This window comes from Protopterus annectens, chromosome 14.part0 (assembly GCF_019279795.1).
Source record: "Protopterus annectens isolate FY-2018-M chromosome 14.part0, PAN1.0, whole genome shotgun sequence".
NCBI classification, from domain to species: domain Eukaryota; kingdom Metazoa; phylum Chordata; order Ceratodontiformes; family Protopteridae; genus Protopterus; species Protopterus annectens.
The window spans coordinates 892,829,296-892,855,623 of record NC_056748.1 but is presented as its reverse complement, the minus strand read 5'-3'; the positions used below and the strand labels follow the sequence as shown (position 1 = coordinate 892,855,623).

General features: G+C 41.2%; 1 protein-coding gene across 1 annotated transcript in view; it reads right to left on the bottom strand.

The window, feature by feature from the left end:
- LOC122788744 (myoferlin-like) overlaps positions 1–26,328 on the bottom strand; it is a gene marked incomplete at its 5' end in the record, with an annotated part of 518,429 nt that overhangs the window by 105,316 nt on the left and 386,785 nt on the right. Inside the window, 3 exon segments of the mRNA XM_044055638.1 lie at positions 6,979–7,117; positions 23,646–23,741; positions 23,828–23,916. Of these exon segments, the coding sequence (XP_043911573.1) occupies positions 6,979–7,117; positions 23,646–23,741; positions 23,828–23,916 (324 nt within the window).

Genomic DNA, 26,328 nt, shown 5'->3' with positions numbered 1-26,328 from the left:
GAACTCTGGTCTGCTAATGACTGACAGTAGGTTTTCATGAATGCCGAGGTGCCAGCTCGACATTCAACCTTCAGCAAAGGAACGCCCACGCCCATTTACACATGTCTTTCGAACGCCCATCAAACCATGGGGAGGACATGCAAACTCCACACAGAAGGTACTCCCCACACTCCAGCCAAGAATCGAACGGGAGAACCTCTTGCTGGGAGGCAACAACGCTACCGCTGCACCACCGCGGCATTCATTTCCATATAATATAATAGGGTTAATTAGGAAGATAAACAAAGGGCCAGAGGCAAGAATCAAGGCAGTAAGGTTCCTTTCTGACGATCTGTGTGTGAACACAGAAACCAGGCAGGGGTGCCCTCTTTCCCCTTTCCTATTTGTCTTAAAAGCTATTGGCAAAGAAAACAATCATTCACAAATTCAAGGGTACAATTGTTATTGTACATAAGAAAAAAATAATCTTATTTGCAGATGATATTTTGTTTTTGTGGAACATTTTATGGCAGTTTTAACTTTTTTTCAGAATAAAAAAATAAAAGATAAAACAAAGGCTACAGAAGTAAATTGTGTTCCCATACATGAATTAGTTCAGCAATATTCATATTTATGGGGATACAAGATGGACTAAAGACAAGAAGAAGAAGTTTGGACTACCAGTTGGAGACTGCTTTCTGTACTAAGGATTAATAACAGAATATAGGTAAGAGAAAGGGATGGCGGACTGTTAAATGAAAGACCAGTCCGGGTGAGTTTACAGTTGAGTATAGAACAAAAGCTGTGATTAAAAACGGATAATTAATAGGGCATATAAAACGATGCATGGTAACTGTAAGAATCAATCAGAACAGGATACAAAAGGCTAGAACGAGAATGGAAATACAATATACAAATGAATAATCTTTCATGGTTGCTACTGTGGAGAAAGAATATGTCAGACAGCTAGTAAAGTTTCACAGTTTTTTCCAGCAGGGGGGAAGCAACCACCCTTCTTGGATGCCTGGGTGATGGTACATGTACTCTATTTGACATCCACTCCAGAAGAGGACAAGTCAAGTTGTAGTGTGAGTAGAAAAAAGGATGCTCAGACCTCAACACTCAAATCAAGGTGATTCATAAGACATTGGTACTATGGGAATAAATGGGATAGATGATGGAGCTGGAATGATGGTTTGCAGGCAAGCAGGGAAAATTAATAAAAATGTTGTACAGAGGGACAAAACACTAACTATGATCAAGATAACCAAAGTTCAAACCGTAGCTTGGGCACTAGAAAGACATGGAGGGTGGAATAGGGTAACAGTTACTCACCCTTCCTTGAAGGATTTGCAAGGTGTCTTCCAGGTGGCCGATCACCACCATGCAGGTAGGCATGCAGGCAGGGGTGTATGTATGTGTGTGTGTGTGTGTGTGTGTGTGTGTGTGTGTGTATGCGCACATGTACTGAAGGAGGCAGGTTGAGGAACATGGGCTTGAAGAATCATTAGTGATGGTAGCACTCAGTGTGTGGAAGCTTGCAGATATAGCAGGGGAGTATATGTTGCCCTGCTGTGACAAGACTGCTCACATCAGCCACCAGAGGTACCCAAATTAAACCTTCCATCATTGCTGGGATGGCCATAAACCACCTAAATGGCTCCCTGGAAGATCGTCCCTCTGGAACTCTTGCTCTCATGCTTCTGACACCCCATTTCAGGTAAAATAATTTGGCTCAAGATCAACAGTTGGCAGCTTGATGTGCAGCAGCAGGCACCAAATTCAAAAAGGATAGAGGTAAACACTTGGGTGCTGGGCTGTAATCAAGTCATGAGTAATAAGTAATACTCTAAGATGGCACAACCTCCCCCAAAACAGATACTGTTTTTAGGCTAATTATTGTTGCCTATCTGAATACAGCATGAATGACAAAGCACTTTTAAATATGATTAAGGTGTTCATACAATGTGTTTGTGTGAGAGAAAGAAACAGTGTGACCGTAAACTTAACTGGTTATAAAAAGGCCACAGCTTTTATAATGTGTACCAATTCCAAGGTAATGTTATCAGCTGTTGCCTTATACCATGTGGTTCTTGTTCTAAATTAAGGATAAAGGGAGAAACTGTCTTTAGTGAACATATTGCGAACCTTGCCTTGTGCACCTCTAAACATACCTTACTTGATTGTCCAACTTTTACTTTGAATTATGCTTACTGGTTAGGAACTGTCATTACTAAAGTGAGAGGAAAGTAAAGCTGAACTAATGTTCATTTCAGAAAGGTTTCAGGTACCTCTACAAATGTCTTCTGAAATCAAGCGTCTGTAATGGTCTATGGACCACAATTGTCCTGTCTAGTAAACAGATTTTCTTTTGCATTATGAGCTAGCAGTTTAGGTAGAAATCCACAATGATGAAAAATCTGTTAGCAAAAACAGCACTAAACGCTTTGCAATCTGTGCTTAAAACTGAAATGGAGCTGTATGAAGACATACAACTAGGATTTCTTTGTCTGAGTGACAGTAATAATCTGTGCCTCTTTCAAAATCGCAGGAGATGACCTGCCAGTTAACGCATTGTTCATCATTTCATTAAAGGAGTAAAGTTGTTCAGAGGTAAATTTTTATGTCTTAACTTAATGGATCCTTTCAAACCTTACCTTAGCAGAATTTTTAATAAGCTACATAATTTCTTCTCCTTCCATGAGGAGTTAAAAAATGCTCAAATAAGAAAATAAACTACGTAATAAAAACAATGTGTACATTTTTTGGGGTCATCAAAATGAGCATTATAGGAGAGACATTTTACTGTAGTCAGAACATCTTATTGACCCATTAAAGTGGGGGTTTTATCTGGCTGTAAGTGCACTTAACATTAGGAATTCCTATTTTACAGTAAATGACTCGGCTTAAAAGTAAACGTGTACCTTTGGATAATGCCTTAATTGGTTAAATTAATGTAAAACCAGGTTTTTAGTTTAAAATGTCATATGTGTTTTATTCTGTTATTTTTATTAAAGGTTTTACAACTTGGGCAATCTCCATTTCCTACATTTGTAGTATTAACCATCCCTTCCATAACCAAATGTTTCAAATTTCGCTTTCCAGTTACTAATGCTACAAAGCTCAATGATCCCCCTTTGACAAAACATTCATCAGATCACTACAAGGCTCAACAACTACTTTTGCATTACTGCAGACAATCTGGGGAATTAAATGTTATGCAGTCATGAAATAATTTTGATTTTTAAATGCTAAACTGTAGAATTGCCATGATTTGGAAAGTCATGCATTGTAAAATGAAGTTGCAGGATCAGAAAGGTATTACATAAAAACAAGCTGAACAAGTGATATGGCTCAGATAACACTGTACCTCTTCCAAGTTTAAACACACTGTTGGTTCTAAAATTGCCAACAAGGAGTAAGAATGTATATCTCTTGGGCTAGCATAAAGTAAAGCATGTTTCCCGTTTAAGAAAGGTACATTTTGCAGCTTTAGAATGGTTCCAATGCTACAAAAGATGGATGTAGGGTATCTCATAAAAACAAAAGTCTTAAAGCAATTTTAATGAAAGAAATTCTGAAATTTCATATGATCACTGATACAAAAGACATTTTTCAAGGAAGACAAAGATCACACATTTTCCATGCAGGAGTGCTGTCCCACGATACTCCCTTACTTTACATAACGTGGAGACTGCTGTAACTCAGAAGAAAGGAAACTTCCCCTACATTGGGTTCCATGATCCCCATCAACCAACTGATATCCTGAAACAATCTGGATGTGCTCTTCTTCATTTGAAGATATGCAAATGAAGAAAGCATATATCCATCTCTTGCAGTATCATATTCTCTTTGAAGGAATTTAAATCTTTCATAGATGTCTTTATTCCAAGCAATGTTATGTCCAGACAATGCAGCATATTATCCAAACATCTATATTCAGAATCACTTGCCCAGGTGAGGGTCTTGGCAATGGTAAGCTGAACAGGGCAGACCATACTACTACAGAAAAAGTCCCAGCTCATCCTGTTTGAACACCTTAAGTGTTACCAAGCAAACAGAGACAATCTCCAGCATGTATTGCACCTGCCCCAGTCTCTATTCCCAATGGAATATGATTGGTATATCATCTGTGGCAGGCATCCAAGTGATACTCTCTCTAGGAGCCCAAACTACCTCAGATAGCTTCTGACAACCCAGACAAGTGACATCTCTAAACTAACACCCGCCTGGATTGCAAAAATAGTCACTCCATAACAATAAGTAAGCCCATTACCTATGACTTTATCCTTTCCACCACTAATTAAACCTCATGACTATAGGCAATGACACGGACACAGAGGGGCCAGTAAATTGAAAGCATCATCTAATGACATCCTTCACTCACTAAGTACAGTACAATACAGTCAATACTATTGTTTTGTTACTATGCATCGTTAAGTGTGCCAATTCTTTCTACCCTCATTCATGAATAGAGGCAGGATACTTACAATCCTCTGCTCTACCCAATTTCCCTTATATGTATAGATCAATCCACTCTCCTCCAAGAGAGAAGTACAACTTCCTAATTTAAAGGTACTGTTTTTTTTTTTCTTTACAGCTTCACACTCAGCATCAAGCCACTCAGACACCTGCACACCTGCAAGACAGTGGTCTAGCAAAGTTATGGGCAAAGAGGGTATGTGCCTCAGGCCTACCAAGTTCAGCAACAAAATATCCTGGACTAGAAGTTTGGTAGGCAGTAAAGACATGCAACCCTGGAAGCCTCCCATTACCAAGTCAGAGTGGGGAAACAATGGGCCCAGTCCACATTCATGGGGAATAATTAAAATAAACACATTCATCTTTATTTTATTTGAATTAGTATTCTGTACAGCGCATGTAGATTTCAAAATATTTGTATTATATTTTTTGCTTCATTTTTTGTGCATGGAAATTGTTGGAAACAGGTGAAGAATCATTTTATGTGGTCTGCTTGAGCATTCTCCTTTGAAGTAATATAAATCGTGGCAGGTGAAAGTTGAGGGCTATGGTCCAGATTATCATTTTGTGTGTGTATTCTGCTGCTAATTTACGGACTACATAATTGTGGTGTTGTCTGTGACTCTTCTCATCACCCTTGGCATCCTAACCATGTCAAAAAGGCTGGAAGACAATGAAAGCCAACTTTATTTTTTATTTTTTATTTATTTGTTCCTTAAGCATGATCCGATGCATCCATCCATCTTTAGAGTTTGGGTGCCCTGATGCAGGATGGAAGCTATATTCAGATTCAGCAGGTCCTGGTTTGCCCACCAGCAAAATTCACCCTCAATGGCTGGAATAATATGCAACACCTTCAACTTCTGTTTTTAAAAAAGGCACTATTAACAGTACCTGAAAAACAAACAAAATATATAACAAATGTTTTACTAAGAATTGACAAGACAATGAAAACCCAAAAAGCACACGCCTCTTCTGGTGGACACATTTCAGTGGTCACCAAAGTCAAAAATTATTGCAGTACTGGAATTTTAAGTGCCAGCTGGCCTGGGTGGATCTGAATATCTCACAAATGGCGGAAAGATTTAGAACTTTATGAGACCTTGCCTACGGGGTGCTGGTATTGCTGCCATATGGTCTTCAGTGGCCACTGTACCTTTCTTACTTATAGTTTTGTCAAGGGGACAGCAAGAACTGAGTTAGACACATGATCCAGGAATTTTAATCTCCATGGCCATTATATACGTTTTCTCCAAATAAGATGGGTCCCTCTACCCAGAGGAAGACTATCACTTACCTTTGTCCAGCACTGTTCCCAGAAATGCCTTCCTGCTGGATGGAATTCATGGCTTCTGATAGGCTGGATACAGGGAACATATTTAAATTTAAGGCCTTCCTTACTGCCTCCTGAAAGTGAGCCTGAATCAGACAATCATTCAGACAAGGGTACAGGTAGTGAAGCCCATTCAAACACTTGGGTGAAACATTTGGTGAACACTCTAGGCAAGGAGATGAACTAGAAGTGATGGAATACTAATTTGAATTTTAGGAATTTGCTATAGCCCTTGATGATGAAAACAAAGCATTATCCACCCCCTACAGTGCCTTTTTAGGCACTGCCAACAGACAAACCTTCAAACATAACAGAAGCTATGCAGGACAAGCTAAAGGTGCCACTGCTCAGTGCTAGCAGTCTCAACAAGAAACTGCACACCTTGGAAGCTCTCCTCACCTTGGAGAATTCTGAAACCTGTGCAGTTACTGAAATGTGGTTCAAAGTCATGGAAAACACTCCAGCAGTGCATGTCTATAACACCTTTCATACATTCCAACCACCCACTGAAGGTGACAGAACAAAGGTGTATCTACCTAGATAAAGGATAAGCACACCTCGAAGCTGGTCAGACAGTAGGACATGCTTGAGCTACTCCATGTCCAACTAACCATGGGAAAAATCCATTATCACATTCTTGCTAGCTACAGGTCCCCCACCATGCACCAGGAAACTGACACATCATACCTGAAGTTACTAGCTTATCTAGGCAGAAGAGCCATTATTTACCAGAAGGCATGTATAATTAAGTGAATTTAAGACAACATGACCTATTCCTACTGGCATCCCAAATAATTAAGTCTCTGAACTGAAGAATGTGGAGGTAATCAAACTGCAGTGCTCATTAGTGATTACCAGAGGATGTAGAGATAAGAAATGTTACTGTCGACAAGTCCAACATACTTATCACATCTCAGATAACCCAATTAATACAGCGCACGGCGAAAGGTTAGTCAGTACTCCTACCAGCACTGAATGGGTGCAAGGCTATAAACTAGTGCTGTAGCTTCCCAGGGTACAATGGAACTGTCATCCATCTGCTCTGTGCATCTCTGAAGGCAAACAATTACAGATATGCTATGTGACATCTATTAAGACACAAACTCCACTCTGCAAATATATGTTCACAGCCTTGAAAAAGTTAGGACTTTAATTATCTAAATGCATTTTATACTTTTGATCACCTTTTTAGCAACAACACACAGCTGCTCTGCTGGAAGATATTCAAAAGGGAAAACGTATCTCCAGTTGAAGTTTCCTTCCCCACCCAATGATCTGTAATGTACATCGGTTTTCTGCTTATCATCAAAACCTGGCATCCACCTGTAGAAGAAAGAAAGAATATCTCCATTACCAAAATGATAAACAGCTACCTCTTGTTGCTGTTTCACACTGATGATACAAGCTTCTTTTTACATAAAATAAATGTATTGCACATGTTTTACCATGCCAAACATTTAAAACAGACCAGCAGATCACAGACTTTGGTACTTTAAGGTGTCAGCACTGTTTCTTTATTGTTTTTTTAATAAACTTTAACGAGATCATGGTACACATCCAATTCATTAACTTCAGGGAATATTTTATAAAATATGTCATTTAGTCTGCCAAAATTAAGAGAAACTAAACAAGTAAAACTACAATGTAAAAAAGTCAGAAGACAAATCAGATTATTCATTTTCAAAGTACCCATCCACTGTCAAAAATAATAAAATAATATGGGTGTGCAAATATTTAAACTTTTTCCATTATTCAGGGATAGAAATACAACATATTCACACTTCAAGGACCCATGCAATGACACAACTGCACTCATTACTGGCAGAACAAACAGAATGAAGATTAATAGCTACTTCTGGAAGAAGCATTTCAAGTAGTTAAAAATAAAGACCCCAATTTGTCATATCCCCATCATCTGAACAAGGTCTACAAAGGATGTTACAGGATTCCACCAACACAGATGTGTAATAAAATAGGTATAGTGCCAAATGACTAATCAGACAATAGTGCAACCTTTGAAATGAGAAGGGCAGCAGAGGGTAGCCTTCTCTTATTAACTGAATGAATGCTTGTAAAGTCATGAGAACTGTGAAGGCCTATCACATACTTATTTTTCTGATCATTTCCACCACAATATTAAATATTCACACTTACAACTTCTGGGGCAGAAGGGGCCTGCTGATCTGACCCAGAAAAGGCCTAAGAAGAATCAGATACAGAGGTAATGAGAAGACAGCCAACGTATAGCAATATCTTGATGGAGACATCTGCCAAGGATGACCTAACATGGAAAAATGGAGATAGTGGGAACACTCACCTTGTCCGACTTATACGAAATAAGGATTATATAAGCAGTACCTACACCACTTTCACACATGTACAGAGAACCAAAATGGGATATCATAGACAATAGCAACCAAGCTTATAATGGTCCAGGTAACAGTGACCCAGGAAGTTGCCACCTCTCTCAAATATTTCCAGGTGGATAAGTTGGTACTGAAGTGGCTAAAGCAGGAGTATTACATATGTAATCAGGTGAACTTTTGTCCTAGATAAAAAAGACAGTATGTTTTGCTTTCATGTTGGTACATGAATAAACAAGTCTTCGTGGTTTCTGTTTAAGCATATCGTGTGACAAACTAGAAATTAGATTTAGCAACTGGGACAGTCTCTGCAAAATGGTTGACCTGCGAAACGTTCAAATCACATTCTGTAACATAATCAGACTTTTGAACATATTCTGGTCTAGAAACAATGTCTGACTCATTCTCTGATTTAGAATTTGCATCACATTTACAGTGTTGTGATTGAAATGATGATGACTCTGGTACAGGAAGAATATGTCTGTGATTCCTCCTATACTCCATATCCTTAGAGCTTATCAAATAGGACCTCGGCTCAGCACAGATGCCTGTAATCCGTCTTCTTCGATCAAAACCTTTTGTTGTTTGAATTCGTACTGTTTCCCCTTTCCTCAATAAATGAAGTAATATGCCCCATCTGTCATAACTAGATTTCTGGATATTATGCTTCTTAAACAATTTAGCCTTGATGACTTTATTGTTCTTAGGTTTAGGCTGCAACAAGCTTCATGAAATAGGTAGCATAGTTCTAGTTTGTCTGGAAAGTAGTCTGAGCAGGTGAGCCAAGAATATCATCACGAGGTAGGTTTCTGAGATTAAGCAAATTCAAGAATACGTCAGTGTTGTCACGGTTTGACTTTTCAAGTAATTGCTTTGCACTCTGTGCTGCTTGTTCATCTAGACCATTGGCTTGAGGATATTCAGGACTACTAGTGACATGTACAAAGTCCCATTATTTGGCAAATTTCTGAAACAACTGGATAGTGAATTGAGTACCATTGGCAGGAAAAAGTGTGTGTGGACTACCATGAACTGAGAAATGAGGTTTCAACTTAGTAATAACAGCTGTTGAGGTTATGTTTGGTAGCAGATCAGTCTCAAACCAATTCAAATAAGAGTCTACCAAAACCAAATAGTGTTGATTGTTCCACCCAAAGATATCAGTTGCTAATGTAGTGCAAGGTAGTTCAGGAAGTGGACTTAGCTGAAGCGATTCTCTTTGCAAATGCATTTTGGTACTATTACATACTGAATAAGAAGAAAGAACTCTATTCATGTCTTTTGATAATGAAGGCCAAAATACTAAATCTCTTGCCCTTCTCTTAGTGGATGATAAGCCTGGTTACCCACAATGCAAAACCTGAATATATTCTTGCTGCAAGGAAGCAGGAACAACAATTTTAGGACCTTTGAACATAATGCCATCTTCTACCAACAATTCATTTCTATAAGGAAAATGCACTTGCACATCAGGTGATACACTAGATTGCTTTGACAGCCATCAGACATTGATGTAGTGATTAAGCTTTTGTGAAATTGGATCAGTTGTAGTGTGATCTCTCAACTCAAGTCCAGTGGTAGAAAAATTACGCACTGACATTACATCAAAGTCAAAAGTCTCAGCATCAAGCTGTTCTGTTGTACTTCTAGGCAATCTGGAAGTTATCAGCCAAACAGAGCAATTTACCTTTAGTGCAGACCATTTAGAAATTGCAATTTGAGCATCATTCTTTGTAATCTTGCTGGAGAAGAATGCATAGGCTTCTTTAGAACACTAAGTAGAGGGTGATGATCAGTTTCAATCTGGACATCTCAACCATAAATATAAACGTAAAACTTGGAACATGCGAATACTATCACCAAAAGCACTATCTCAATTTGAGCATAATGCATCTCAGTTTGCATTAGTGTCCTAGAGGCATGGCCTATGGGTCTGCCCTCTTGAAGAATAACTGCACCAAGACCAAATTTTAAAGCATCACAGGAAAGTGCAACTGGTTTATTCACATCATAGTATCTTAACATAGGTGGGGTGGCAATTTTCTGCTTAAGGTCATCAAATGCCTTCTAATGATGTTCCAGCCGTGACCATACAACACTGTTGCATGTTAGCTCTCTCAGAGGCACTGTAAACTCACTGAAGCCTGGTATAAATTTGCCTAAATAGTTGACCATGCCCAGAAAACACTGTAAACCTTGCACATTGTCTGGTGCAGGCATCTCAACAATAGCGGTTTGCTTGGTCGGGTCAGGTCTCAAGCCTGTACTTGTAAACAAATGACCTGCGTATGTAAATTCTGGAAGAATAAATATGCACTTCAGGGAATTGAGCTTTTAGTTTACTTCATGTGCTCTGTTTAGAACTTTCTTGAGGTTTCTGTCATGCTCTGTTTCACCATTGCCTCTGACTAATAGACTGTCTACTATTATGGCACAAAGATAACCTGAAAAAATGTGTTCCATTGCACGCTGAAAAACTTCACTTGCAAAATGTATTCCAAATAGCAACCTTAGGAATCTGCATCTGCAAATGGAGTACTAAAAGTAGTTAGAAATGAGGATTTGCGATCAAGCATCATTTGCCAAAATTAACTCTTTGCATCCAAAACAGAAAATATAGTGGCATTCAGTATTAGCGCAGCAAGTTCTTCAACTGTGGGAATTTGATAGTAAGTTTTGTTAATGCTTTGTTCAAATATCTAGGGTCAATGCAAATTTTGATTTTGTCTGAGCCTTTTTTGTGAGCAGCTGCCATGGAGATACCCATTCCGCTGGTTCTGTGACTGGACAAATCACAACTTGCTGCACCATCTTATCCGACTGAGCTTTAATTTTATTTTGCATTTCTATTGGAACTCTTCTTGCTGGTTTGACTACTGGGGTGATCTCGGGATCTAACTTCATGGAAAACCCAAATGGAAGTTTGCTCAATTTGTCATCGAAAACATCAGCATACTTTGAGAAAATAGTTTTGGGAAAAACTGGAGCTCAGAACTGTACTCACATGATGAACTTCTTTAGTAAAAAAAAAAGCGGATTCATTCAAACTATATTTGAGATCTAGTAAAGACTGCACTGGTCACTGGACAACAAAAATAACATGTAACAGTTATTGGCCAAATAACATGAAAGTATTACTGAACCTTAGGTTTGACTTTCTTCACCTCCATAAGCAACAAGTCTAACACTGCTGGTTACATTGAGTCCTTCGTTTACTTTTGCAAATGTGTCTGCTGACATAACATTACATTCTGACCCAGTGTCTACTTTGAGCTCTGTGTAGTTTCCATTAATCTGAACCATACAAAACACTTACTCATTGTTAATAAGTTTACTGCATCAACTCTTTCTCCAAGCACTGATACACCATTTACATAGGAAAGCTGACTGTTTTGGCTCTACTTGATCAACTTGCTTTTTTGTGTGACCTTTCTTTACAACTATTTGCAAAACTTTCGGAAATGGTTCCATTTTTTACACTTGTGACATTGCTGACCATATGCTAACCACTTCTCTCTTTCAGACTCATGATTTCCATCATAATTGCGACAGTTAACAATAACGCTAAATTTGGGTTTTCCTGATTCACATTTGTGTTGCATTTTGCTGGCAGTGGAGCTTGCACTTTGCACACAATGAACTCTTTGAAATACATGCACAGTAATAAGCACACACTGTAAGCATGTTTACACACACTGAGATACTTCAAATAACTTTAGTTACACCCTTGATAAAATATGAAGTCATAGTTATGCCCAAACACAAGCAGTCACCTTGCTTTATTTTTGCTTACTGTGCCCCTTTCTCTTTTATTACTATATTTGTTTTGCTTGTTTAAGCCCTTTTTATGCCAAACATACATTTTTTGTGTTTGTTTTACTCTAAACATGCCAAATTCTGCCTTAAACATGCTCGTTTTGTGTTTTACTGTCAATCATCTTGTCAAATACTTTTATCTTAAACATTTTCTTTAAACTTTTTTGTATCCGCTTTCCTGATAATGCGGTTTGCACCCTTGTAATGCCCCTTTTGCCTTCTCTCGCATAGAGTAAACAATTCATATTATTTCTCATTACCTCTGATTCTTTCTGGTTATGTTTGTACTCTTATCTCTCGGTTTTACCTTCGCTGTTGTCTTTACATCTCATGGCTCCGAATGTTCTTCTCTCTTCCATCCCAGTTCTGACACCATGTCACTTTCATGTTGGTAAACGAATAAATGAGTCTTCGTTAGTTCTATTTAAGCAGGATTATTCTATACAAACACATCACTATAGAGACTTACTATGACTTAAGTAACTTGTATACAAATAACTAACTGCGATCATACATGCTCACTCACTGGCTGCTTCTACAAAATGGCACTAGGGATTGCACGTCTGGAATTTATATGTGCACATGCAGCCTCGCATGCTTCTTAAAGACATAGCACACACATGTTAAACTCTGATCTACAGTATTGTTACTGATGTCATTGTATATACCACTGTCCTAGAAAAAGACGGCATCACAACTGTCAGATGTGCTGCTGCCTCAGAGAAAGATATTGTCATCGTTGCTGGTGTAGGCAGTAACCTAGCATTCCTTCAGGAACAAAAAGGAAAAGTCACAAGAAGCTCAAGGAAGTTTTTACTTTGGGGACATGGACCACAGTACATGGTTCTTTATAATTATAATTCTGGGAAGAAGGTGATGGTATTCTGCCTATGCATGAAAGACGACAAGATGACTTCCAACTATGACCAATTTCTTTTTCTTATAGATGGGAAGGCCCGCATCAGTTACTCATGTCTATCCACCCTTGCCTGACCCCTCAAGGCCCCCATATTATTTACTGATCACAGGTCACCTGGGCTATAGCTAAGGTTTCATCCCTATATGCTAGAGAACATGGGAAAGCAAGAAACCTTCTGCATTACAGAAAAGCAGTTAAAGTCCATATCTTTCTTAGTAAGGTCTTTTTTATTAAATGAAGCACAAAGCTTACACTCAAGACACTTAATAAGAAAGCACAAAGCAGAATAGATACTGGAAGTCTGATAGTCCTTTCGAAGTATCAGTAGGCCACACATGCATACTTGCTGATGGCCTTTCACAGTTTCCTAAAATTTCATTAAACATCTTAAAAATAGTACAGAGGCCGCAGTGGTGCAGCAGTTAGTGTTGTCACCTCACAGCAAGAGGCTCTCCTGTTCGATTCTCAGCTAGAGCACCTTCTGTGTGGAGTCTGCATGTCCTCCCTGCAGTCAAGTGATGCTTAAAGACATGCAGGTAGGTGCGTGCATGAATTGGTGTGCCTTCTTTGAAGGTTGGGCGTTGAGCTGGCAACTCGGCACCGTAAAAATCCATTGCCAATCATTAGTGGACTGGAGTTCCACTGTGGCAACCCCTAACCAGGAAAAGCCGAAAGAGCCTATCTTAAAACAATACATAAATATTGCCATTTATAGGCAGGGTCATATTTTGGTCAGAATGGCATTCAAACACTGACAGTTGCAACATTTTTGAAATACTCAGCTGAAAGTCAGTAAGACTGCAGAGGCAAACCCTGCCCTGGTTTGGAGAAGAGAGGCAGGTGGTAATGTTTGGTAAAAGTGTGAACAGATGTCCAGGTGGCAGCCTCCAGGATGTCCCTGGTGGGGACTCTGCTGAGGAAAGCAGCAGAGGTGGAGGCTACTCTGGTGGAGTGAGTCCTGACTTCCTTGGGGGAGGCTTTCCATGTTGTTTGTAGCAGAAATGGATGCAGTGTGCTATCCATTTGGAAATGGTTTTCTTGGTGATGGCTTTGCCTTCTGCTCCTGTAGCAAAGCTAACCAGCAATTGATCAGACTTTCTGAAGAATTTAGTCCTGTCTAGACAGAATCTGTGCTGTTTGTTCACATCTAGAGAGTGCAGGATCCTTTCCCCCTTGTTCTGGGGATTAGGAAAAAAGGTGGGCAAATTAATGGATTGGTTGAGAGCCACACTGGACACCACACCTTGGGCATGAAGGATGGGTTAGTTCTGAGGGATACCCTATCAGCATGGAAGACGGTGAAGGGTTCCACAGCCATGAGTGCTTGCAGCTCAGAGACTCTTCTGGCTAAAGTGATGGCCAGAAGGAAAGCTGTCTTCCCGGAGAGAAATTTTAGCTCTGCAGAAGAAGCTGGTTTGAAAGGGGGCAGGGTGAGCTTTTCCAACACAAAGTTAAGGTCCCAAGCTAGGGTTGGTGCTTTTCTGGGTGGCCTCAAGTTGCTAGCCGCTGTTAGGAACTGTTTGATCAAAGGGTGAGAAAAAGGGGCTGCTCAGTGGCAAAATGAGCAGATATAGCAGAGGCATGAATTTTTATAGAGGATAAAGAGATGCCACTGTGTAGTAGGTCAGGTAAGTAATCCAGGATGAGAGGGAGGGAGGGCTGTGCCATATTGGCTCCCTTAGCCTGGATCCAGATGCAGAACCTTTTCCATTTGTCAGCATAAGACTTTCTAGTGCTAGGGCGTCTGGCCTCACGTATGACATCTAGAACCTGTTTACTGAGGTAGGCAGATTTATCCAGGGTAGGAAATAAGCCAAACGGAGTGTCTGCAATTGGGGATGCATGAATTCCCCTTTCCTCTGGGTCAGGAGATTTGGAATCTGAGGAAGATGCCATGGTGGCAGTGGGGACAGGCTGCACAGCAAGGGGTACCAGTGCTGGCAAAGCCAGCCTGGAGCTATAAGAATTGTCCTTGGTTTTTCCTCCTGTATTTTGAGCAGTACCGTGGGGGTAAGAGGTAGTGGAGGAAAAGCATAGACTGATTGACCCAGGGAAAGGACAGGGCATCCACTTTCCAAGCCATGCAGTTATGCTCCCTGGTGCAGAATTTGCTGAGCTGATGGTTGGTATGGGAGGCAAAGAGGTTGACCTTCGGGGTGCCCCACTTCTGAGTTATTAGGGTGAAGGATCTTCTGTTGAGCTGCCACTCGTGTGGGTCCAGAAGATTTCTGATTAATTGGTCTGCCAAAGAGTTCAGAGAACCTGGTAGGAATTGTGCTAACAGGTGCAGCTGCACGGCAGAAGCTGTGTGCCAAAGGGTCATGGCCAGCCTGCACAGAGAGTAGAAGTGAGTCCCTCCCTGCTTGTTGATATACCACTTCACAGTAGCATCTGTTTTGATCAGGAGAGCCCCTAGGGAGAGAAGGGGCTTGAAAGCTATTAAGGTGTGCTGGACAACCATCATCTCTTTTTGGTTGACATGCAGAGGGATTTGCTGTGGGCTCCATTGGCCCTGTGTGCACCTGTCATCCAGGTGTGCTCCCCCAAGCATAGTCTGATGCATCTGTAGTGAGGGTCTGGGTGACAGGGGGTGGTGAAAAAGGCAGTCCCTTGTTGTGGGAGCATGTTGTTGCCCACCGAAGTAAATCTTTTCTGAGGCAAGGAATTATAGGTATAAGAGTCTCCAGGTCTTGAGAGTGTTGACATCAAAGGCTTTTTAGGTACCATTGAAGTTTCCTCATATGCAGTCTGGCATATAGAATGAGTAGTATGCAAGATTCCATTAACCCCCATAGCTTGCAGGATCTTCCTTGCAGATAACTGGGGTCTGGTGGCTAGTCGAGAGAAGTAGGGTGTCAGGAAAATGTGTTTTTCTAGTGTAAGGAATGCCATCTGGGATGCTGTGTCCAGGCTTGCTCCCAGTAAGATAAATCCTTTGGGTGGACACCTGTTTGGATTTCTTTATATTAGTTATGTACCCTAGGGAGGTTAGTATGGTCTTTACAAAGGCCAGGTGCTTGAGCAGTTTTTCCTGGTTGTCTGCCTGAACAAGGCAGTCGTCTAAGTATGGGTATATCTGGATATTCCTTTGTCTGCAAAAGGCAATGGCTGGAGCCACACATTTTTTGAAAACTCTGGGAAAAGTAGATAAGCCAAAGGGAAGTGCAGAGAACTGAAAGTGTTGAGATCCTGCCCTGAAACGGAGATATTTCCTGCATGATTCCCCTGATAGGAATGTGGAGGTAGGCCTCTTTTAGATGTAGGGTGGCTAGCCAAGCGTCCCTGGAGAGCATGGATAGCAGCTGCTGGTGGGTGAGCATTTTGAATTTTGATCACCAGGAAGTTGTTTAGAATGGCTAGATTGAGGCTGGGGCACAGGTGCCCTCTTTTCTGGGCACAAGAAAAGTCTGGAGTAGAAACCTTGGCCTATCTGTTCTGCAGGAATGTGCTCTACTGCCCTCATAGAAAGCAGGGAAAGGATTTGCTTTTGAGTCTCTGCCCACTGGTTTGGAGGTAGATCTGGGAACCCTTTTGGGGTTGGAAGGGCGTGGAAGGAAAATTTGTATCCCTGAGACACTATGTTGCAAACCCAGTGGTCATTGATAAAGGTGGCCCAGGTGCTTGTGTGAAAGGAGTTTTATCCTCCTAGGGGTAAGTGAAGGTGGGCAGAGGGAAGGGGTGGAGGTGGTGAGTCAATGTGAGTTCTTACCATAAGGGGTTGGTTTAGAACTCCCTGGTTTTGAAGTGGAGGTAGTCCACTGCTTAGATCTCTGCATTCCCTGTGGCTGCTGTCTGGGGGGTCTGGTTCCCTGGGGCCTGTACTGGACTGGCTTAGTGGGAGCAGGAAAGGACCAGTGCTTGGTGGGACAATGCCTGCTGAACCTGGGTGACTGGACCTGTAAGAAATCCTTAACTGTCTGCATAGATTTTGCTTTTTCTTCCATCTTTTTTAAGACCTCTTCTGCCTTATAGGTTTATAGGTTGGTACTAGGCTATCAGCCCTAGGGCCTATACAAGCCTAGCCATAACAATTCACTGGCTATTTCTTCCCACACTATTTACTTCCCTGGACCCCTGTCTAGCAGGGTGACTGACTTGATCCCCGGGGTGAATTTCCTTTCTCCCATCCAATCGTCAAGGTTCCTTTTGAAGAGGACCAAAGAGGCACTCTGCTTGACATGTATGGGCAATCTATTCCAGAGTCTGGGGAGTCTCTGGGTCAGGAACCTATCCCCCCAGCATGTTTTGTTTATTGTGATGACAAGGTTTAGATCCTTGGAGCATGTGGCTCTGAGGGATTGGGATTTCTTTAAGTGTAGCATGTCCAACAGCTCTGGGTTTGACATGGCCTTGTATGTTAAGCAAATATCGCCTCTGAGTAGACAATATGCGACAGAGTATAGCTGGAGTTTTTTAAGGCGGTCAGCGTAGGGCATCTGCTTTAGGCCTGTGATTCTTTTAGTGAGGTATTTCTGTGGCCTTTCCAGTTGTTGCAGATGTCTTGAGAGGTACATACCAAACGGGGCATTGTATTCTAAAATGGGTCTAATGAGGGATGAGTACAATGGGACAATGACCTCCTTTTTTCTGGATGAAAAGCCCTTAGTGATGAGGTGTGCCACATAGAAGAATTTCCTGACTGTTGTGGCGATGTGGTTATTGAAGGTGAGACCACTGTCCACCTGTGTCCCCAAGTCTCTTATCAAACTTTCGGTGTTTAGTGTACTGCCACCTATATGGTAATTCACGGATACATGTTTTTTCCCAAAGGGGATAACTATACATTTCTTGGCATTGAGCTTGAGCCCATGGCTCTGACACCAAGCATCTGTTTCTGTAAGGCCCTTTTGTAGAGTATCCACATCATTTGGGGATTCAATAATGGCTCCCAGTTTGCAGTCATCTGCAAACTTTGTTATCCAGAGTCCCTTAGTGTTGGCCTGTACTTCAGAGAAGTAGATGCCAAACAAGAGCGGTCCCAGGACTGAACCCTGAGGTACTCCACTTGTCACTTGTCTGGAGCTGGATTTGGAGTCGGCTACTTTTACAGTGTGGGTTCTATCAGTAAGCCAGTGAGCAACCCATTGGGTGACATAGGGATTCATTCCCAGCTTAGTAAGTTTATCTATGATTCCAGAGTGGGGGATGGTGTCAAAGGCCTTGGCAAGGTCTAGATAGGCTGTGAGGACCACCTTACCCTTGTCCATGGCTCTGGAGACTGATTCGAAGAAGTCAATCAAGTTCAGGAGACAAGATCGGCCCTTCACGAACCCGAACTGGGTGGGGTCCAGTGTTTGAAGATTGCCAATGTCTTTGTTTATATGTTCCATGATAATATGCTCCATGGCCTTGCAGATAAGGCTTGTCAGACTGATGGGACGGTAGTTTCCGGGATCCAAGGTGGATCCCCCCTTGTGGAGTGGGATAACTGTAGCTGTGCACCACTCAGTGGGCACAAAACCTGAGGTGAGGCTATGATTAAACATGACACTTAGGTGAGGTGCCAGTTCATATTGTAGTTCATGTAGTACACAGCCCGGGATATCATCTGGTCCCATGGATGCTGTATTCTTAGCTTTGGAGAGTGCATTTTTTTACCTGTGTGGCCGTTACTGGAATTTGGCAATCTTCTGGTATTGAGATGGACCATTTCGGGGGTGAGAGGGGGGGTGAAGTTGGCACTGAATCGATCTGCCAGGATATTGGCAATATCCTTGGGATTAGTATATTTAATGCCACTCTGTTTTAGCTCAGAGCAGATCTGAGCATTGACATTTAGATTCTTGACATAGTTATAGAATGCCTTGCTGTTGTCTTTGGAATCTTTGGCAATTTTATTTTAGTTAACTAGCTTTAGAGGATTTTATGAGGGATCTCAGTTTCTTACTGAGGCTGGTAAGGAAGTTTTTTGCATCCTGGGATTTTCCTCTTTTCTGCAACAGTTTCTTCCTTTTGTTGTAAAGTTTGTTTATGGCAGGGGACCACCAGATTGGCTTCTTTTTTTTGGATGAGAGCATCTTGGTTCTATTTGGGATGGCACGATTTATGCATGAGTGGATGTGTTCATACAGTGCCTTAGTGTAGGATTCAGCAGTTGAACTTTCAGCTCCTGTCTGCATGGGTGTCATGAAGTTTGTCACTTCGGACTTGAGTAGCATGAAGTTGACTTTGGAGAAGTTTTTTATGGAGGTTTCTTTACTGGGGGGTGGGGGTGGGATGTGGATGTTAAGGGTGATTAGCTTATGGTCAGACGTGACTAACAAGGGGGTGACCATAGGTGTGGAGCATCGATTTCCCATGTTGGTAATGACCAGGTCTAGGATATTGGAGCTCCTGGTGGGACTATGGATTAGTTGATCCAGGGTGTTGGAATTTATGAATTCCAAGAACCGTTAAGCAAAGGTGTTGGTACATGAGTTGGTACATGAGTAGCTTTCCCAGTTAATGGCAGGGTAGTTAAAATCACCCAGTATTAGGGTGTTTGGTTCTATCTTAATATTTTCCAGTATGTTTAGAAAGGTGTAGTGAGAATCTTGGGGTATGGTGGGGAATCTGTAGCAAGCTACAATTTGGATTGCAGTCTTACCTAGTGTTAGTTGCACCTGGAGAATTTCAGACGCATTGTGTTGGGCAACTAGCCTGGTGGTGTGAATATCCTTGGTGAATACTGACACTCCTCCACCTTTAGTGTTTCGGTCCTGCTTTGGTGGCCGAAAAGTGTGGTAAGAGTTGTAGCCTGGTATTGCAGGGGTGCTCTCTGGAGCCTTGAACCAGGTCTCAGTTACTGCACAGATATTGATGTTCTCCATTTTTAGGAGTGCCTCAAGAGAGTGCATTTTGAGGTTTAGAATTCTAGCATTGAGTAGCATTACCTTCAGATTTTGCATACTTGTACCTGTTGTCTTTGTGCAAGGGAGCATCCAACAATATAGATTTGACATGGTCTGGCAGGGGCTGTTCCTTAAGCCATGCATGCCTTCTAATGACAGATCCAGAGACTGCTGCCCTGCAAGAAGCTTCTAGAGTGTCAAAACCACAGTGCAAGTTGTGTTTAGTTACTTGACTTGCAGAATGCATTAACTCTTGTAACTCTTTAGATTCTGCACAAGCAAGAAAGTAAGACATTTTTTGTTTGAGGAGTCTCAGGGTATGTTGCTGAAATTTTAGCATATGGAACTGATAATTTACTGCTCTGATAGCAAGAGTAGCTGAGGTGTATATTTTTTTATCCCATCTGTCTAGTGCTCAGGAATCCCTATCGGGGGGGATTCTTAGAGGTTGCTTTAATCCCTTTAGGCTCTTGAGAAATTATCTCAGGGTCAGCTGTAGGATTTTTAAAAATAAATTTGAGAGAGTTAGGGACTTTATAGATCCTGTCTGGTTTTCTCGGTGCAGGAGGGAGGGTGTCAGGAGTCGAGCTGGATTCCAGGAAAACATCCTCTAGAATTTCCAGTACTGGGAGAATGACCAAGGGTCTGTGCTGTGGAAGATCTAAGAATTCCCCGAGTCTCTATTTAGACTGAGGATAGTCTTGACTCTCCAATTGGAAATGCTCCCTTAAGGTATGAAGGGTTTCCCCAAAGGAAAATTACTCTGGAGGAGAGGCTGAAGGGATGGAATCCTCTACATAAGAATCCTCGTAAGTAGAGAGGGGTTGCATATCTTCATAATCAGATGCATCAGAGTCATCTGACTCTTATTCAGACAAAACTACAGGGGACAGACCTCTTTACCTTTTGGAGGGGGTAGCTTGACTTGCCCTGATCAGCATGACAAGGTCTTCCACCATTTTAAGTATTTGAGACTGAGGCAGGGAAGCAGATGCCTGAGATTGGGTTGTTGGTTCCTTGGGTGTGGTTCGTACCCTGGGCCTATGAAACTCTGTAGTTGTTGAAAGAACAGTAGTCGTGAAAGACGATGTTGGTTTGTGTCGGGAATCGATAGTGCGAAGGACTTCCTCTGAAGCTGGTGTCTGCTCAGAGGCTCCGGACCCATCCAAGGAAGAGACAACTGCAGGATCCTTAGTCAAAGAAGAGTTGTGTGGGATACTGGACTCCGAAAGGGTCTCAGTACGGGCCTGTGAATCCACAGAAGCATCAGGGGCTGCAAAAGCACCTCACTGAGGACCAGAGAACAGATGACTAGCTTAATGGAAGCAGCATCGGTAGGTCTGGATCTGTGCAGTACGTCTCTGCCTTTATCTTTATGTTTTTTCAGAAGATCTGCTGTTGGATGGCATACCAAAGCCATATCGGAATTCGAGGACTGCAAGTGAAAATATCTAGCTATAATAAGGTCTCGACAGATAGTTCTGGCGTTGAACAAAGCACAGAAGCGACAACGGGGAACGTCGTGGTCTGGGCATAAACAAGTAACGCAGTAAGAATTAAACTCTCGGTGTGATATTTGCTTTTCACAGGCGAGACAATTATTAACTTTTTCTGACATCGGTTAGTGCAAGAAAAAATGATCCTCAATGGGGTACTTAGCTTTAGAAGACTTCAACTTCAATTCGGTAGATGAAACTCAGGTAGCGGCCGACCAGCACTCGTGCAAACTGCTTCTGCTTTGGGCTCCACGGCAAGAAAGACAGATGCAATGGTGTCGGCTGCCTTACTTTATATTACTGACGACCTAACGTCAGTCCTCAAGTGACAGCAACCGACGCAGAAATACTACGTCTCTGGTATTCGGGCTGGCCGAGGGCTACCCTAGCACGGATAACCCAAATGTGATGACTGCAACAGTGAAACATGAAGAACATCTACTTTTAAATGCTTCAGTATGGCCATGAATTAATGAACATATCTCTATTGCTTATTTATTTAAATTGAAAGCACCACAGAAATAAATTATACACATGATGCCATTAACATTTAGGCTAGTACAGTACTAGTTTGAATACTGATCATCCAATAATATTCTCCGGCGAAGGGGGGCTCACCTTACACATGATAACAACAACCACATTTGACTGGACTATAAAATGGGCTAGATTTGTGGTCATACTTATCTGATGAAGTTTTCTTATATGAAGAAGAAAGTGTTTACCTATTGATTTTAATTCAACACAGCTTTAATATATATTCTTATTAAGAAGTATTTTTTAATAAACTAAAGTTTTTTAACAGTTTCTTTATTGTTTCTGGATACCTACTTGTTTCATTCATTATCTGGCATAAAGAAGACGAGAGCTGTTCTACAGTTCTGTTAGGTGATATTTGCCAGTGAACGTTTAGAAGGGGCAAGATCCTCCCACTCTTGTTTAGTGGGTTAGAAAAAAGCGTTGCCAGATTAACAGTCTAAGTTCACATACCACCATTTGGCATGAAGGAAAGTTGTTTCCAGGGTCCCCCTCATTCTCTGAGAAAGGCAATTGATAGCTCTTTGACCATGGGACTGAAGTTCAGAGATCATACTAGTTAAGGAATGAGCACCCCAAAATATTTTCCAGGACAAAAACTAGTGTTAAAATAATTTAAATGGGACACAGTTAAATTCTGCCAGCACAAAAGTAATGTCTCAATGTTGAGGAAACACTTTCTTAAACAGGCTTAAATGTAGAACCCCCTTAACAATAGATTCACAGTGGTATACACTAAGAAAAGAGGATCCATGGGGAGGCAATCTGTGAAGGGAGACTTGGGGGGGGGGGGGACATTATGAAACCCTTGTCTGGTACTTTAAAACTTATAGGTCTGTGGATATAGCTGGTAGGATGCTCCTCACTTCTAACTGTAGGGAACCCTTTCCCATTCTGCCACATGTGACTTTCTAGTGCTACGTTTATTTATTTATTTCATGATGTGTAGTACCTCCTGCAAGAAAGTGGCTTTGAATATGACCAGGCTGAGATCATTCTTGTACTAGATGCACCCTCATAAGGAAGGAATGTACCTGTGAATCATCTTCTTCTTGGGCAGCCAAGATCAGGTTTGTGCTAGTTAAGTTTGATCATTTCTGATCATCTGTACTAGCAAAGAGGTCCACAGTTGCTTTGGCCAAAGGCAGGCTAGAGGAATGAGCCATTCCCTATCTATTCTGACCGTTTGGAGTTATACAAAAATTGGAGGCTGTGTGGAATGCTGTATGAGGAGACCCCCTTGTTACAACGAATGGAGAATACTTTTAATCCCCATGGGTCCTTACATGAGTACATGGAAAAGAACTTGTCAGTTGGCAGTTCTTCCTTGAAGCAAATACATTTATTTCTAGTAATTCTGTTTTTCCTTCTTCCTGCATGAGATCCTTTTCTATAACCCTACTATAAAAAAGCACAAAGCTTTGTGTGCTAGTTCCTAACATGAAGAAAGGATGGGAGCCATTCCTGAGAAGGGAAGGAAGGCTTTGAATGGTCTTGTGGTTTTACATTATTATTTCCCTCACCCATTTGTCTGCTGTTATTGAAAACCAAACAAAACTGAAGGGGGAAGCCTTCAAACCAGGATGTGAGAGGTCACGAGTGCAAAGGGAATTTGGTGCAATACACAGTACTGCCACCTAGTGTCTTGATAGGTAGGAGTATTTCTTCCTCCATTCAACCCCTCTGCCTGCCTTTGCCTCTACTTTTGCCAAAATTAAACAGTCCCTATTTACACACAAATCTTCAGAACAGCTACCATCTTATACCTATTTAGGACCTAAATCCGAGTCTGTTTAATGTACTTCAGAAGTCTGTGTTTGAAGACTTGGTGATCGACACAGTATACCTATACAAGTATATTCAGAAGAAACAATATACACACAAGCTTACCCTTTCACATATATATCACTCATCTCTTCTCCTGTAATGCTTTTCTCTTGCAGGATAACATCACTTGTGTTCCAAATAATAACACGCAGCACATACCTGAAAGAAGTGCAACATTACATCAGAATATGCATAACAAAGTCAACATGGCTAGTGATTTTAGAAATTAATGAAGTTTAACATACTTTTTGGCTTTCCTTGGAGCGATGTCAAATGGAGTACCAGGTGGGCCTAGACTTTTTGGGAACACATCAACCCACATCTGAATTCGTCCCTATATTGTAAAAGAAAGAATCATTATCGATTACTGAGCGGTCGTGCCCCAAAGGAACAAGGTCTTCTTAAAACAACTCACAATTCAACCTACAGAAACTATAATATAGTCTTTTCTTGACACTGTAAAATATTACAATATTAATACAGAACAATTCACATTACATTTGCAAGATTGTAGAAGGACACAGTCTATGTAGCTTGGTCTTAAAATCGTATTTAAGACGCACCCTCCCACCATCATCATGTTCTCCCCTTGTCGTATGTCATCTTGAATGCCTACATGCTTAGCTTCTCTTTCACCGATTCTCTTTATTCATTCCATTGGTTTACAACCATCTTTTGGCAGACACATTTACAAATTCACGGGTTAAGTAGTCAGTCCCTAGGATGTGACCTGTGCTTGGTTGCCTCCATTCCTCCTCTATGTCCATCCTCTCCATGGTGATGTCTTTACATCTCCCTCGCATGCTGCTATGCACCATTATTATACTGTCCTATGTTTTCTAAAATTTAATGTAAAGTGCTCCAGGTCTTTTAGTGTCCGATAATTACCTTTACTGTCTACTCTACTCACCCTCCTAGTGGCTTTCCTCAGCACTTCTAACAGCATGATGTCCCTCTCCATACAAGACCTCAGTAACTGCAAACAGTATGGAGATCAGTATTCTACCCCAGTTAAGAAATACATAAATAAGCAAACAAAAAATAAATAAATGTGACTAATCCAGTGGTGCAGAAGCATTACCTGACTGCATCTGGAGTCCGTCCCTCTGATTTCCTCTGATGGTACACCCCAGTATTCTGTTTGCTGTCACAGCAATGGCACTCTGCTCATTATAGTTCATTTCTGGTGGAAACTCAGTGCCCTCAATTTTTTTTCTTCAGTTACCCTCTGTTCCAATCCTGCCAAATGATACTTCACACCATGGCTGTTGTCACCCAAGTGCAGTGCTTTTCATATCTGTCCACTGAATCTTAACTCTCCTGTTTCTGACTACCTGACCAGCATTGCCAAGTCCTTATTTAGACTCTGCACCTTGCTTTTACTATTGTACTGATCTTTGGGTTGCAGTAAAGAGGATGATCTTGCTCTTTTCCCTCAGCTATGCCTGAAATAAACACAGTTAACAGTACAGGCCCCACAGCCAACCACTGCAGTATTCCAGTAATCACATCTGCTACTTCCAGTCTCATTCCTCATTTTATAATCCTTGTGTCCTAACCCTTAACTATGCAGCAGTTCATTAGTCTCACTCCTACCATCAATTCCCTGCAGTTTTTTTTAGCAAATTCCAATGCAGGACCAAGTAAAAGGTCACCTAGTAACTTGGCAGTCCCTTCAAATTCTCCCGTGATGCAGTCATAAAACTGAATCAGGTTCAGCTGACAGGACCATTTTTATATGAACCCATGTTGGCTGTTATTCTTTGGGAAAGCAACCTTTCCCTCAATTTTCTATGCATGAGTTCCCCTGCCACTGCTCTAAAGCTAACTGACCTGTAGTTCACCAGACATTTTACGGACTCTCCTCACACCAGCTTCCTTTGCAAGAGTACCATTCCCACAGCAATCCACAGACCAACGACCTAAACACTTATCAAACATTGACATGAAGATTGTCCAGTTTCCTGAAGAGCCTGAGAGGAAGCCCACCTCATCCTTTTCCTTATCACCTACTAGAAAATTCAGTTCTCTCGCTTTACCACCTCCCCACGTTGTACCAATGACTACAATCCTTTGCAAATCTTCAAGAAAATGATCTCCAGTAAATAACAATACAATTAATTTCATTATCTAATACTAAGCAATGACCATATTTAAAACTATTAATGAGATGGATACCAAAGAAGTAAAGGAACATCTTAAGTAGTAAAGGTATGTGAACTATTCTATATATAATGGGTGACATATCCTTTCATGAGTCTTGTAAACAAGTCCAAACATGAAACTAATAAGTTGAAAGTTCATGATGAATGGAGACAAAATGGGAGCATCAGGAAATACCTGTCAACAGGTGAACCTCAATGCTCAGTAGCATCTGCAGAATTCAGAAAGTACATCTCATTTTTTTTTCTCCAGTATACATTTGTTAACTGGGTAAACCTATGAGACACATGTCCCTTTCAGGGGTGACCTAGGAGCACTGTCTGGGTCAAGTGACTGCCTCAGAGTTACACAGTAGGCAAATAGAGGTGGACAGAATCAAACCCTGTACCCTTTACTATTGGAAAACACTTGTTAATGACTCAGAACCTTAATCCTTTGCATTAAGGAAGAATTTGATTATTTATCAGACTGACAGTTCACTTAGTGGATACCAAATCAAAGAGCATCCAAAATATGAGGCACTTGCACATGTTTACATCTCTTATCTTCAATGAAACCTTGAGTACTATCAGATCTAGAAACA